This window comes from Strix uralensis, chromosome Z, assembly GCF_047716275.1.
Source record: "Strix uralensis isolate ZFMK-TIS-50842 chromosome Z, bStrUra1, whole genome shotgun sequence".
Lineage (NCBI taxonomy): Eukaryota > Metazoa > Chordata > Aves > Strigiformes > Strigidae > Strix > Strix uralensis.
This window is the reverse complement of record NC_134012.1, coordinates 66,418,630-66,435,038: the sequence shown is the minus strand read 5'-3', so window position 1 is coordinate 66,435,038 and position 16,409 is coordinate 66,418,630. Positions and strand designations below refer to the sequence as shown.

Here is a 16,409-nt window from a genome sequence, read left to right as displayed (position 1 = left end):
TCTCACACCCGAAAATCATTTGAATGCAATTAATGCATTATAAGTAACTGCACATAAATTGCACATTTTTAATGAAATACATTAAATTGTATTAAATTAAATTTTGTTGCAGAAATTTAAGGTCACTTGACGGACAAGGCTAGTGAAATCCTCTCTTTGTTCCAAGCTGGGTGTGGGGTAGCATATCTCTGAGGTATGCATTAAAACTCCCTGTGTCGATCAGCAAAATACAGGGTCAGGTAATTAGTGCTTGTGCTAGCAGCAGATAGAGGGCTGAAAAGATTTGCCAGATCTTCCTTGGCCTTACTTCTTCCCTCACATACAAGTACACTTACCAGTCAAGAAGAAAAACTAAGTCATTGTGATCGTATTTTCACTCTTCTCTTTTCCAGCCACTTCCACATCTACAACCGGGACAAGTCATCTCACGAAATGTGATATAAAGCAGAAAGCCTTCTGTGTAAATGGGGGAGAGTGTTACATGGTTAAAGACCTCCCAAACCCCCCAAGATACCTCTGCAGGTAAGAAATCCTATTTGCTTACTTCAGTGAAGCCACCAGGTTCCAGAAATGCTTTTTTCTTTAAAGGACCACCTGAACGATTTCTTCTCCTGTACTTGTGGTATTAGACATTTCTTCATTTTTAAATATGTGGATGTGAAAATAACCTACCAAGAATGACCTCTGTGTTCTGTATGTAAGGCATAACGGAGACTAACTGGGAGATCTTCCCATGTGATACTGGCACAGCAAGCCCCACTGATTTTTACATGGCATGAAGTAACAGAACTTGAGCCTTATGTTAGAAATAATGAAACAGATACTGCAAATTAAATGCACTGCAAATAGAAAAAAAGTTGTGTGCATAACTGCATTGGATAAGTACCCTTTATACAGGACAAACTGGTTATTTTTATTGTCTGCTGTAGTAACTGAACACTTTCTGATAAGACTGGATTCACAACTGGATTTTTTGCTGTTGTGTTTAATTGCCTAAAAACCAGTGAATGTCATGATAATTGGTAGAGGTTACTATTTCGTGTGAGGATCTTGATTCAGGAATTAATATGAGTTTAGTCTTAAGGCTGTACTTTTGCACCCTTCTCAAGTCCTGGCCCATGCTGTATTGGGCTGTTGCAATAGTCCATTATGTTGGAGAACATCCATGAAGAGCTACAGCACTGGAGTTCACCTCCTGCATGGTAGCACATCACGTAGCATTTACCTCTGGAGCTGAACTAGTCGTAGTGAGTTACTGCTTCTTTCTAGCTTGAGAGGGAGCTCAGCGTTTAAACCTTGGGAAACATCCTTGGGACCTAGCAAGACTGAGTGGAAAGGGTGCACTTTTGTGAGGATATTGCTGCTTTTCAGACAGACAAGAGACAGTGGTCAGTAAAGACTGTCATCTGCTGTCACTGCATAGATTTTCAGTCTTCTAGGACTAAAAATCAAATTACACTAATTGCAAAGATGGATCTGGTGTGTGAGTTAAGTGAAGGTCTATGATGCTTTCATTAGGCCAGGAAAGCATTGACTGCCTGTCTGTCTCTGTAGTTAATTAAAAAAACCAAACCAACACCCAAAAAACCCACAAACACCAAACCCCACAATGTCCTGCTTTACTTTAGTTTTCTTTATTTGTAGGAGGATGTTACCTGCATCTTATGAGCTTTGTTTTGCTTTGGTTTTTCACAGATTGCTCTGTTGCTGAAAGTGATGAATATTTCATTGATTTTAGAGTAATTTTTAGCTGAAGTGAATATGGAAAAGTTACTGGCTCTGGTGGGTTGGATTCTTTTCTGAGAGAAGAGAGAGAGAGAGAGAGAGAGAAAGATTTGTACTAAATTTACATGATCATTTTAAGTCAGCTGTACAAGATGAGCAGTTTGCTATGACTCTCCAGGGCACATATGAGAGCCTACCTGCCTGTTTCAGCTTCCTACCCAAACATTGCTCAGAAAACTCCAGGGTAGCAGAGCTGAGCATCTAGCAGACTTGCTAATAATTAGCATTGTCTTGACAGTTTCAGAGGTATCCCATTTTCACTGGTATGAGGAATTTATCTTTTTTTTAATTTGGAGATCTTTGTTTGTTTGTTGATGTTATAGATTGGCTAATTTTTAAATTAAATGTCTCAGAGACACTTGAATGAAGTGGGGATTTTTTTTTCCCCTCTTGTAGACAAGAAATAACCTTTAATTCTGGGGCTGGAGTTGAAAGAAAAGGCAATTCCCGTATTTGGCAGATATGCCTCTCTCTGGGTGGCCCAAGACCTATTTGGAAAAAGCATCAGAGCTGTAAAATCAGAGAGGGTGAATCTCATTTAGAGCAAGGCAGTGGAAAAGGATTCTTATCCTGAGGACAGGGCCACTGCTATTTTGCAGGGCCTTTTGCTATGCCCTCTAATACTTGCCAGAACTGAAACTATGTTGTGTAGCAAAACACGATGCAATACAGCCATGTAAGAAATAAAAGTGTGAGTACTTAAAAGTGGGTGTACTGGGAAACTGAAGAGATAAAATATGGTTCTATTCTTGTTTCATTAAAAATACAGATGTCTACTTTTAATTCTAGTATTCCAGTGTTAATTAAAATAAGTATCTAACCAGTACACGTTGCCTTCATTGTTCTGAGAAAATAAATCTTTCCCCAGAACATGCCGGTGGAAACAGAATGCTTGAAATATGGTACTTGCTCTTCATATTTCTGCCTCAGTAGCAAGTTCGCATTTTTCCATATGGTCCATCTGTTGAGAGCAAAAACAAAATTTCTAAAGCATGAGCCATATCATTCTAAATTGGTTTTATCCCTAACCAAAAAACATGACTCAGATTCACAACAACCATGGAATTTTCCAAGTGATATCTCTGGTTTTGTAAACACCCTATTCTATTAAAAAAAAAAAAAAAAAGAAGCTCCTAAACCCATCTTCTGTTAAAATCTAGACACGTATTTTAAAAAAAAAAAGAAAAAAGGGCGTTTTGTAAAATACATAGTAGAATGATACAAACTGGGTCAGCTGGATCAGATATTGCTCTCAGAGATGCTGGTGTGAACTTTAAGAAAATTCCCTGCTTTCAAGAGGTAACCATGTGAAATACTCAAGAAATGTGTGAAAACATAGTAATGAGTTGTACAGCTACATCTATGGTAGCATGTATGTTCCCTACGTGTATTTTAATTATGACCCCAGACTGCACAAAACAATCTCAAAATATGAAAGATGGGAAAGGAAGCTTTGAGACTACTTAAATAAACTAGTGTATAAAATTTTCAGAAGTTTCATAGGAACATGAGTCACATTTTTAAAACATCATAGACTTTGGAAGCCTGGACATTACTGGCTTCCTATGAGACTGAGGTATCTAAGTCATTTCTGTTCAGTTGGAAAGGTGTCCCCAAGTTCACCAAAGACAAAAAATCAGATAGCTTCTTCAATAAATACAGAATTTAGACCAGAATTCCTAGCATTTGCTTCTTACTTGAAGAAAAATCTATATGAATATAATATCTGTTACGCTTTTAGAGTGTTCTTTTGAAGTATCCTACCATGAAGGCCTGGCTGGTCTGACTAATTGATTCCTTACTCACAGAGATCATCTTTTCTAGTGCTTTTGTTGTTACTGAAGAAATGAATTTATATCCAAATTTAACTGGATGAAAATAAAACTTCTGACTAACAGAAGGATGCTGCTTCTTTTCTTAACAGCAAAAGACTGGATTACTTCCTTTTTAATGATACAGCCATTTTCTATATCCATCTTGATGTAAAGGCCTTGGTGGAGAAGAAATTGACAGAAGGTTCTTGAAAACATCAAAAAGATAAAATTTGCTTCCATGATGCTAGCGAAAGTTTCAGATATATTAATTCAACAGGCAGGATAGAAATAGTAGTTCTGACTTAGACTATGAAATGAACTACTGAATATGGAGGTGTTCTGTGCTTCCCATGAAAAAAAATCTCCCACAATGCATTTGCTTATAGGCAGTGGATGAAATGGAAATGTGAGGTCCTGATACACTCGGCCATTCCTCTCCTGCCAAAAATCAGTTTGATGATATGAGTTTGATGTTCTGAGAAGTGCCTTTGGAATGCATGCAAATACTACTCTTTACAACTACCGTGTGTAGAGGATAAAAGCAATTATTTTAGTATATGAGGTTTAGTATTGTGGTTTCACCTAGTTAATACAATGAATTAATATTCCGAATAGCCTTTTATTTAGACAAAAAGGAAATAATAAGGCTCTCACAGCACAGACATCTACTTGTTTCTCCTAGCTGCCTGACTCCAACTTTTGCTAGTGTCATAAAAGGAAATGGTACACAAGTAATGAACTAGAAAAGAAAAACACAACAAGAAATAAGGTCTGGAAACTTTGAGTGGGATAAGGTGTTTTGAAAATGACGCCATTGTAAACTGTTTGTAAAATCAGTTTACAGTAAACAACCTGCCAAATAGCACTGGAAACGGTGCTGCATTGCATGTCTGAGCAATAAAATGCTTTTAGCATTCACACATAATCATAAACCAACAGGCTTATCTTGGTTCTCAGCTCAGCTGGCCTGCCCTGGACCCATTCTCAGTGGCAGGCAGGTGCTGCAGTCCATTTGCTGACAATGGATTCAGAGCAAGTATAAACACACAGGAACTGTTTTCAGCACCATCTCAATAGAGCTGACCCTGCTTGGTTTGGAAGCAATTTCAGCATTATCAACACCAGTGCTCGAGTTGTTTTCGTTACCTCCACAGTTGCACCAGAATCTAAAGACAAGCACAGATGGAGCAAGCAACCACCACCAGCCAGTGGCAGGAGCAAAGCCTGAGGCTTTTAATCAGCGGTATGTTCATTGTGTAGGGCTGAGCCTCACAAGCAAGATGTAGAGGTCCCTGTGAAATGAACAATAATGCAGGTGTGAATGCCAGCTTTCCAGCAACAGGTATTTAATGAGATCACCATAGTGCAAAATAAAACTGAAATTACGAGGGTAAAATATTTTTACTTTCATTCAGTAACACGGATCAAAATGCCTTCTAGCATTTTTCCTTCTGTCAAAGATGCAAAAAGTCTTCTATCATGCCCATCAATACCACGTTTTCATGACAGAGTTACCCTTATTGCATTTTTGTCAGCTGAATATATCTGTGGAGACTGGGATCTCTCCCCACTGGGTACTTATCAAAAGATATGACCTTGGCTCTGAAGAACATAAATTCTCTTCCCTAACAAATATATCATTACAGCAAATCAGCTCCAAAGAATCATCTGCGGATCCTCAAAATACACCCTTATTAGACAAAAATCATTCCTGCATGGTTTATTTGAACAAGATACTAGTGTTTATGCCTGACACTGGTTCTCTGCCAAAGTGATTTTCTGTAAGTCCCACTTGTACAAGTGCATCATCCCTGACCCTTAGGGCTACAGGCAATTGTGGAAGAGTGGAATGTAAAAAAATCAGGACAGCTTTCAATGCCTGTGAAACTCCAATGGATAGAAGAGGTGGAGGATTGTTCTGAACAATGTGCATTTGGAAATAAGAAGGCTCTTTGGCCCCTGGTGAGTAAATGATGAAGCAGTTTGAAAAGGAGGCTAGCACCAGATTGGCAGGAGAAAAAGAGGGGAGATTCTTGCACCATGGCAAACTCATGGAGAGCATCAGAAAGACAGGCAACGCAAATGAGATGTATTCAAGGAAGGTAATTTCAGGTTACATGCTGAGTAAGAGTGGGTGGAAGAAGGAAGATGAAAGAAGATTGAAATCTATAGATGTTTAATGTGGTGGATAGTCATGCACACTTATGTCTAAGGCACAGGAGCCTGGACTGCTATGGTGATATTTGGGGAGCCTGAGCTCTGCCCCAAGATGGACAATAAAGGTGAAAGAAAAATTGACAGCCAGCAGCAGAAGAAGAGACAGGCAAAGTACAGAAGAGAAATTCCTTCACTATGGCCAAGGGGAAAGCTGCACTGAAGTTTTCCACAGAAGAGCTTATGAACTGAAAAGGCAGAACTGCTGTGGGCCTTCAAATTTTGAGAGAACCTCTGCCCTCTCATCTTACTTATTGACTGGACTGACTATTTTTCCATTTGTCAGCGATGTTGAAAATACTTCCTGCCTTTGGGTTTGAATTTGTCTTCTCACTTTGGGGAATTTTTTTGGCTTTTCTGTGATTGCTGTTTTAACTGTTCCCCTTCAAAGGAAATCACTGGAAGATACAACATGCCATTACAGAAATAGGGAAATCATGGTATTTTCACAGATTTTAAGTGGCTGGTGAAAGCAATAGTGTAAATTGCTTTATACACTGCACTGCAAATTTAAAAAAACCTCGTTCTGTCCCTTCATGAGGTGGAATTAGCAATGAGCTGATACACATTTTTGCTAGCCCTGATTCTTCTTTCTTTTTCAAAACAGACACGCAAAAAGACTTCGTAGATTTTTCTTCTCTGGTGGATTTTTGCTGTAAATTTTGCAAAGTGTTATCTTCTGGAAAGGTTACACTTTCTTACCCCTTTTCTGATCATTTTTCACTAACACCTAACCAGGAGGTCACTTAATGCACTCCCATCTTCATAGGCCAGCAGATGTCAGTCTGTTAGTGCAGTGGTTTTGGTGTACTATTGCTTATCACGTTTTTGCCCTTTAGGTGCCAACCTGGATTCACTGGAGCAAGATGTACTGAAACACTGCCCATGAAAATCCAAAACCAAGAAAGTATGTTAAAATAATCTGAACTTTGCTTTCTTCCCCAACTACAGCAACAAAATCAATAGTACTTGGTGTTTTCACAGTTCAGCTGGAACTGGCCTCTTTACACACTAATTTATGACCTGATTCTCTAAAGTAAAATCTGTACACCATGGCATTATTGACCTCCAAAATGTTTCTCATTTGTGTGATTTTTTATCTTTCCATCCATTTGCAGATGCATTTGTATTGCACAAACTGGCAGCTTTCCTGTTTGGAAGACTGCTGTAAAGTGCAACCCTAAAAGAGCAAACTCATGGAGATGAGCGATGTACAGATCTTGTGTCCTCGCTGCCTTGTGGAAAGTGCATCCTAAAAGCAATTTGGGAATTTGGAATTGTTAATTTCTGTCTCACAGCTTGAAACACACTTTGATCTGAATTGGTTTGGTTTTGTCTGGTTTTTCATGGGGGGATTTCTTTTCATTTCCACAGAGTAAATGAGTTGCTCTCAACATCTTGAGCCATTTTGACACGCTAAACCGAGATTCAGTTTCTGAAAGTGAACTCACCAAGTCATATCAGTTCACACTGAAGGAGCTTCTTTCTTAGCATATATTCACCTCTTCTCTTTTCTCTGTTTTTTCTCTACCATTTTTTTTGTTTGTTTTTCCTCTCAGGTGCCCAAATGAATTTACTGGTGATCGCTGCCAAAACTACGTAATGGCCAGCTTCTACAGTACGTCCACTACCTTTCTGTCTGTGCCTCAGTAGAAGCATGCTCAGTTGGTGCTGCTTTCTTGTTGCTGCATTTTTTCTCCAATTTTTTTTTCTAATCTGTGACTAGATTTGTTGCCTAAGGCCTAATACTGATTGTCTCTGCTTGTTGCATGAAAATGATAACAAAAAACAGTTGCAATACTCTCCTGGATTGTTTAGCATTGAGGATATAAGAAAATGTAAGACTTAGGAATGCTATGAAATTAACACTGAATGGTGTTATACAGACTCCCCGCTGACATCAAGCAGTAAAAATCAAAAATTACATTTTGAAAGTCTCACATTTTATTTGCCACAAAAAGTTTATGGGTATCTATACAGGGCAGTACTCCTCCAACGAAGGGACAGGTAGCTAATCCTCTACTTGCATATGAAATTTGTATGCAGACCTACAAGTTAAAGGTAATTGACATGCTTATATCATTTCTAATGAGCACATGCCAAACAGAATCAAAGTGTTCTTCCTCTTTATTGTCCAAATTTCAGGGGAAGGAGCACAGAAAGAAAAAGAAAATGGGGAGAGACAGCATCAACAATGGGGTCTGACATATTTATTTGTGGGTAACAGGTGCAAGAGATCAAATATTTCTGAGCCAGATTAATTGGCCAAAGAAATGTACCAGACACACACACACATACACACAGACACACAGAGGACTCTCTCTTTTTTAGACTGCTGGTAGACTCAGCACTGCAGTCACATATCACATAAGCTTTCCCATTGAGGAGTGGGTTAATTATTGTTACTTGTCAGCAAGGAAACAGAAAGTACACTGAATATTTATTTTCTCTCATTGGTTATAGCAAAGTCAAAGGTAACATGTAAGACAGTTGGTTAGATCTTACATTTTAACGCGTGTGTACTAATCGTAATTAGTTGTCACTGGCATCAGAATGTACTATGACCTAAAACAGTATTACAGAAATTTTTTTTTTTTGATGGATTACTTGCTAGCACAGAAAGATTTCAGAGACTATAGGCTAGCTTAATTTAATTTCTACAGGTATATAGGACAAAAAGCTGTTAGCATATACTAGACATTTTGGAGCCTGAAGAGATACACAGGTTTTCTCTTATACTGATGGATGAAAAATGTCCATACATAATTCATACTGCCCATCATGGAAGCTACCCATGTGAATCCCAAGGGTGCTGACTGGAGACCAGACCTTCCAACGTTCAAGTGTGTAATTTATGCCCTGTTTTAAAAGCTTTATTAGTGTGAGTTATTTTTAAAATGTCTCTGGTAACCATGGATTGGAAAATTTATACGCTGTTACAGCGTTTATCAAATGTTAGATTTCAATGACCTTTTCTGTGTATTGTGGTGAAAAATGCAGTTAAGGTTTTCAGGTCTTAAAAGTATCATTCAAAAAGAGGTGGTGTAAAACTGTAAGATCCATTGCTTGCTGATGAATTTACCTTGAATACTATGACAGAATTGTATGTTGATCATAATTTCATTTTTTATCCAGAAAAAAAAAAAAAAAAAAAAAAGAGGTTTAGGTGGGTTTTCCTTCATTAGTTTTTCAATTTCCTAACTCTGGTTTGGATTTTTAAAGGAATCTTTGGGCAGTAGACACCAGGCTAAGATTTTCTGAAGTTGCCTCCATGGGGGCAGCAGAACTGCCATCCTAGACTTCCTGACTTTGACTTGTTTTGGGAGACAGTCCTGAAGGGTATAGGGGTCCAGGAAGGCTGGGCACTCTTTAAGAAGAAAGTCTTAATGGCTCAGGAGCAGGCTCTCCTCTGGTGCTGTAAGAGAAGCTGGTGACAGAGAAGACCACCCTGGCTGAACAGGAGCTTTGGCTGGAACTCAGGGAGAAAAGGAAAGTTTACAGCCTTTGGAAGAAGGGGCTAGCGACTCACAATGATTACAAAGATGCTGTGAGGCTATGCAGGGCAGAAATCAGGAGGTCTAAAGACCAGCTAGAAATTAATTTGGCTTCAGCAATCAAGGACAACAAGAAATGTTTCTATAAGTACTTCAACAGCAAAAGAAAGACCAGAGTGAGCCTCCATCCCCTGCTAGACGCAGGAGGAAACATGGTAACAAGTGATGAGGAAAAGGCAGAGGTGCTTAATGCCTTCTTTGCCTCAGTCTTTAATAACAAGACTAGTTGTACTGAGGGAATCCAGCCTCAGCCAGAGGACAGAGACTGGGAGAACGACCGTCCCACATTCCAGGAGGAGACAGTCAGTGACCTACTGCATCACATAGACACACACAAGTCTATGGGACCAGATGGGATACACCCGAGGGTGCTGAAGGAGCTGGCTGGGGTGCTCGCCAAGCCGCTTTCCATCATTTACCAGCAGTCCTGGCTGACCGGGGAGGTCCCGACAGATTGGAAATTGGCCAATGTGAAACCCATCTATAAGAAGGGTCGGAAGGATGATCCAGGAAATTACAGGCCTGTCAGCCTGACTTCGGTGCCCGGGAAGCTGATGGAGCAGCTCATCCTGAGTCCCATCACACAACACATGCGGGACAACCAGATGATCAGGCCCAGTCAGCATAGGTTTATGAAAGGCAGGTCCTGCTTGACAAACCTGATCTCCTTCTACGACAGGGCGACCTGCTGATTGGATGAGGAAAAGTCTGTGGATGTTGTCTACCTTGACTTTAGTAAGGCCTTTGACACCATTTCCCACAGCATTCTCCTGGTGAAACTGGCTGCTCGAGGCTTGGATGGGCACACACTTTGCTGGGTAAAAAACTGGGTGATGGCCGGGCCAAAAGAGTTGTGGTGAACGGAGTTAAATCCAGTTGGCGGCCGGTCACAAGCCGTGTCCGCCGGGGCTCGTTTTTGTGGGGCCACTCCTGTTTAACGTCCTTATTGATGATCTAGACGAGGGGATCAAGTGCACCCTCAGTAAGTTTGCAGATGACACCAAGTTGGGTGGGAGTGTTGATCTGCTCGAGGGTAGGGAGGCTCTGCAGAAGCTTCTGGACAGGCTGGAGCCATGGGCTAAGGCCAACTGGAGGAGTTTCAATAAGGCCAAATGCCGGGTGCTGCACTTGGGCCACAACAACCCCCAGCAGCGCTACAGGCTTGGGGAGGAGTGGCTGGAGAGCTGCCAGTCAGAGAGGGACCTGGGGGTGTTGATTGACAGCCAGCTGAACATGAGCCAGCAGTGTGCCCAGGTGGCCAAGAAGGCCAATGGCATCCTGGCTTGCATCAGAAATAGCGTGGCCAGCAGGGACAGGGAAGTGATCTTACCCCTGTACTCGGCACTGGTGAGGCCGCACCTCGATTCCTGTGTTCAGTTTTGGGCCCCTCACTACAAAAAAGACACTGAATTACTCAAGCGTGTCCAGAGAAGGGCAACAAAGCTGGTGAAGGGTCTGGAGCACATGTCCTATGAGGAGCGGCTGAGGGAACTGGGGTTGTTTAGTGTGGAGAAGAGGAGGCTGAGGGGAGACCTCATCGCCCTCTACAACTTCCTGAAAGGAAGCTGCAGAGAGCTGGGGATGAGTCTCTTTAGCCAAGTAACAAGTGATAGGACAGGAGGTAATGGCCTCAAGCTATGCCAGGAAGGTTTAGACTGGATATTAGGAAGCATTTCTTTACAGAATGGGTTGTTAGGCGTTGGAATGGGCTGCCCAGGGAGGTGGTGGAGTCCCCATCCCTGGAGGTGTTTAAGGGTCGGGTTGACATAGCGCTGAGGGATATGGTGTAGTTGGGAACTGTCAATGTTAGGTTAACAGTTGGACTAGATGATCTTCAAGGTCTTTTCCAACCTAGATGATTCTATGATTCTGTGATTCTGTGAAAAGGCATAGATGCCTTGCCTTACTGCAAGAGTTATGCTCAGTTGTAAGTACTTAAGTTGGTCCAGCCCTTCTGTCCTTGAAATGCACTGGTAGGAGAGCACACCACTACCTATATCAGGCTACTCTGAGAGTCCCAGGCAATGTCTATGAGACTCTGGCACTTCTGTCTACCTTTCATTTGCAGTATAACGTCAGGTTTCTTAAACTGCTGCAATTCTTAAAAGGACACTTTTGGAAAGAGTCCAGTGAGGATACATTTATATTTAACCAAAAAAATCAATGAAGAAGCGTTTATATGACTTTTTATTATTACACACAAAGCAGACCAGACCATACAATTAAAAAGGGATCTTAGAATAAGAGTTATCTTCAGGCAAATGTTACATTTTAAAATAGCAATTAAAAAGCCGAGCTCATATTTTGCACCAAGTGTTGTGGGTGATTAACTTAGCTCTGTAGATGCAGCTTTTGCAAAGTACAGAGCAAATTGGGATGTTAAACAGCAAAAATTCCAGTAGGAAACAAAAGCGTACATGTGAACTATACAGTGCTATCTAATTTTAGTTGCTTTCAAAAGGGTTTTCCTTCATTTGGAAAGAAAGGGTCAGTGGAGTTCCACACTAAGTGTGTCTACTGATGAGCTTTTACTATATTTTAAGGTTCTGTATTTGACTATTAAGGAAAAGTTAGCTTCAGAAATCTGCCCTGGGATTGGTATTTGTAAGACTCCTGAAGTTAAGAACTTTGCTGAGGGCCTTTTGCAAGATCAAAACAAGGCTGATGCAGAGCATTCTGGAAATCCCCTGTCCCAGCAGACTGCAAGGCTGACTTGGCAGTGGTTTGGTTAGCCCTGAAGGATTCAGTTATCATGGTACACTAGAAATAGTTTAAAAAGGGACACGGGAAATTAGGTGAATCTCCATTTTAAGAAAAGTTCTTCTATAGAAATGTTGTTCCTTTCTGTCACTGAAAATGTGAACATAACTGGGCATGGATGTGAGGGGAAAGCACATGTTTAGGCTGACTGTCCCTTGGCTTTCAGCTTTGCAAACACACCAAAGCATAGGACAACCTGTTCTGACTGAGAGGTGATGGCTGTCAGATTCCCCACTGCTACAGTTACCTCGAGCACTTCAGCTACGCAGTTTTTCCCTTTCAACTGGTGCTTACTGCCACTGCGGACCAAGGGAAACTAAAGAACAAACTGTGCTAGTTTTGCTCATCTCTGGAGTATGGCTGGCAGACCCTGTAATGTCCTTTTTGCTGCAGCAGTTTTGACTTTGAGGCTCGTGGTCCAGTGTTGGTCCCTAAGACACCAGAAAGTGGTCCATAAAAGTGTTGCAGAAATACATCCATTCCATGCAGATATATTTGAGTATTTGAATGTTCATATATTCACTCCCTTGAAGGTAAGGAAGCAAGGCAAATGGAGGAAAATAGAAGTAATGAATTAACATTAAAAGTTTTGGCTACTTTTTATGTAGCTATGCATGAGAACTCTTATAGCAACACTGTGTGCAGAATGATCCTTGGGATAAGAAACACTTGTCAGAGTTTTGGATTAATAAAAGGTTGAGGAAACTTCTCTAGAGCATAATCACAGGTAAACTCTTTGTCCTCCCAAATGCGCCAAATGGGCCAGGGACCCCACCCAAAGGGCCAATTGCGTATCTCACCAGTTAACAGTTATGTGTGTATTGTGAATATAGAACATCTTGTGGGGCATGCTGTGAGCTGTCTCAGGCATGAACTGAATGTGGTCCCTGTGTTCCTGAAGGCAAGTGTTTCAGCATGGGACACCATAAACTGTGTTTTCAGCACTGCCATCCTTGATGCCTTTCAGCACCCAATTTAGTACAATTTAGTACTCTTTACATTCTGAGACCAAGACTCCTAAATGATACAAACAGATTTGAAAAATGTCATTGTCCATCTTCTGCTCAAGGTTAAAGAAGACAGTTTTTCACTATAAACTGTTTAGTTGATGTTCATTAAATGCTTAAATTGCTATGATAGAATATTCTAATTAAGACAGGACATTTTCTATACTTCTGAGACTCAAATCAGTTGTAGGATAACACTTCTACAGGAGCCTTAGGACTTAACATCCCAAGTTCAGAACTGATTTTGCAGCCGTAGTACCACTGAAATTAACCAAGATTTAGTATCCAAAGTGGATCCTAAGCCTCACGTAGAGACACAGCATCCCAGCCCCTCAAGCAGTATTGGTCAACATGTAGGGGTTCCACTCTGTGATAGTTTGGGGAATTTTTCTTCGTTTTCAATTCTGATTACATGAAAAAGAAACTTTTTTAGAATTTCTCATTACCCACAAAACACATTTAATAAGAAAAACTAAACAATGACTTAAGAAACATGGCACCTTGTTGCTTCAGAGATGAAATTGGTCACCCTGGACGTCTCTGCTGCTGCATGCAGTTGATCCAAATGGGTCCTTCCCTTGTCAGGTGCAAGGTCTCCACACAAACCTGCAGCTGTGCTCATCCCTCACTGGCCAGCACCACGTGCCCAGGCTACATGCCCACCTAACGCTATAGAGTAGCCATGGCGAAACTTGGATGCGCAGCAGCTGTGGCACACAGCATACAGTCCTGGAGGACCTGTTACAGCATTTCCTGTTCTGTAGACCCTGGACCCCAACGTGCTACAATATATCCAGTGAGTTGTAGTTGTAAGTCAATTTTTGGGAACAAAAAACCCGCTTCTCAAGCATTTTTTTCTTCCAGTACTGCCCCCACAAAAATTACATCTAGGAAGAAAACTGAGTTGTTAAAAATTATTTTATTTCTTCTTAGATCAACTGGACAAATATTCAGTAGAAACCATATTGCATATGAGAAGTATGAAATAGGATTTTGAGTTAGATAGGAAAAGATCAAAAATAAAGACCTGTTTATAAAAAGAGAAGTGATGGGATATTCTGCTTTCTTTTAACCATGCCTAGGGAAGGTAGCTAGGAAAACCAAAGATAAATAAGAGCTACATGACATCTAGGTTTGAATAAGCAATGCATGTTTCTTCAGTATGTTTTCTTGTCAGGGCTTTCAACCAGAATATATTCCCATTTTAAGTACCAACTTCCCATTGAATTATTTGAAATAGAAACTGCATGATATGAATGACTTCGCCTAAAATTAAATTACATCCAGGCTAGGCATCTTACCTATAAGCAAGCATAAATACAGCAATATATATGCATGGGCATGTCATTCATTTTATTGAAGACTTAACCAAGCTTTCTATGCAACTAATGTATTATCGTTATCAGTGTTCATGTAGGCATGTAATATTGGCTCTTTAGGAAGAGACCTCGATGGATTCCAAATTACTTAACCCTTTAAGTGTTACTGCCTGGCAGGAAAGAATTGGCATTCCCCATGTGTACAAACTACATAAAATACCCATTTGGTCAGAAAATTAGGCTTGGATTTAAATTTCGCAGCACACAAGCCCAAAGAAAGTGAGAGCTACCACGGTTATGGTGTTGTCCCTGTGGGAAGGGTATCCTAGGGTACCTGCTGGGGGGAAACCTGTGTAACTCCACACCCCCAGCTGCTGGGGCCTGGGGATGCTAATTTAAGCATATGATCCGTATATATGGCACCAGCCCCTGCACCTCAGGGTGCATCCAGCCAGTCAGCTTGTGCCCTGCCGAGGCAGCACAGCCCAAATGCAGGGGAAAAGGGTCTGACTCATCGAGATCCCTGCTGCAGTTGGTATGCAAAGCTGAGAAGGGCTCCCAGTGTTGAACAAATCATCCCAACCACCTCCAAGTTGCAATCGACAAGAGCAAGGAGCTGCATACAGGAGTGGGAGCCAGAAGGGAGGGCAATGCACAATCCATTTGCAGGGGGATACCGTCCCTTGTAATGGCATCCCTGTGTTCTCATGGTTCAATCTGAAAACAATCAGCTGTCTCACATGGCATCCTCAGGCCATAGCCCACTTCACCTCAGTAAAATCTTTAAGAGTTAATGGTTCCTGCTGCATTCCTTGCACTGTGGCTGTTCAGATCCCCCATACTTATTTTGGTGTATAACCCTTGCAGAAGGTCTGTGGTCATGTAGCTTGCAGAGGCGCACTTGAGCACTGCCCATGTAACCATACAACCCTTTGTCCTGTTTCATATGCAGACACAGAATAGCTGTAATTCTCATATGTGATTTATTTTTGAGTACAGTGTGTTGCTCTTTTCTGAAACTTTTTCCTTTTTCTTTCTTTTTTTGTCAACTTTCTGCATTGGCAGAGCATCTTGGGATTGAATTTATGGGTATGGACCAATCATTCCTTTTAGCCTGCAGATTTTAGAGCCTAAGAGATAAACTCCTTTTTATTTTTTTTCTACACCTCCCCTTTTCAATTCCTAACCAATTTCTTTATGCTTTAGAAGGGATCATACAGCTATAACAACAACCCTTGTCAAAATGTTAGTGAAGATCAACTCAATAAAATGGTAATAGTGTTAGGATATTCCAGACCTAAGGAGTTCTAGGAATTACTGAAGTAATCATAACATAGTGTATTCATTTTTCTGCTGTATAAGTTTGACTAGCTTTGACATTTGCTTTGGCTAAGTTCTTCTAGGGTTGTTGGATTTTGGAAACACTGTAAGCATTGAGCAAAATTACTAACTAGTCTATAAAAAAAGATAAGATGTTATAGCCACTTAAAATTTTGCAAATTTGCAGTTTTGAGCTCTGGTTTCCAAGTAAATTTTTATGTCTAAACCCACAGCTAGGTATGCAAATCAGATGCATGTACATATGTGTAAATGATGCATATATACATTCATTTCAGGTCTGTAAATTCGAAGTTAACTGAAAGTTATTTAGAAACTTAAGTAGAGGTTTATAGCTAGACTCCAGATCCTCAAGTCAGCAAATATATTAAATATTTCTAATACTAAACTCAATTGCACCTATACATTAGCAGTAGGTACTACTTTTACACTTCAGCTTAAATATAATAGAAATAGATCGTATAAGTCCTCTTCATGCATAGACTGTACTTATCTGACTAACATTTAGTAATCAGGGGTGCAAATAATGCATCTCTCGAATAGGCTAACTTGGAATTCAGGAATTTTAGTTTGGAATCTCCTAAAATTGTCATCAAATGAGAAGAACCAGTCAGTGAT

The 16,409-nt window shown here is 40.6% G+C and overlaps 1 protein-coding gene across 6 annotated transcripts in view; it reads left to right on the top strand.

Moving 5' to 3' along the window:
- NRG1 (neuregulin 1) overlaps positions 1–16,409 on the top strand; it is a 305,625-nt gene that overhangs the window by 270,577 nt on the left and 18,639 nt on the right. For all 6 annotated transcript variants that reach the window (XM_074856434.1, XM_074856433.1, XM_074856431.1 and 3 more), the window contains 3 exons: positions 393–522; positions 7,373–7,431; positions 15,519–15,542. In XM_074856434.1, the coding sequence (XP_074712535.1) occupies positions 393–522; positions 7,373–7,431; positions 15,519–15,542 (213 nt within the window). The remainder of the gene's footprint in view (positions 1–392; positions 523–7,372; positions 7,432–15,518; positions 15,543–16,409) is intronic.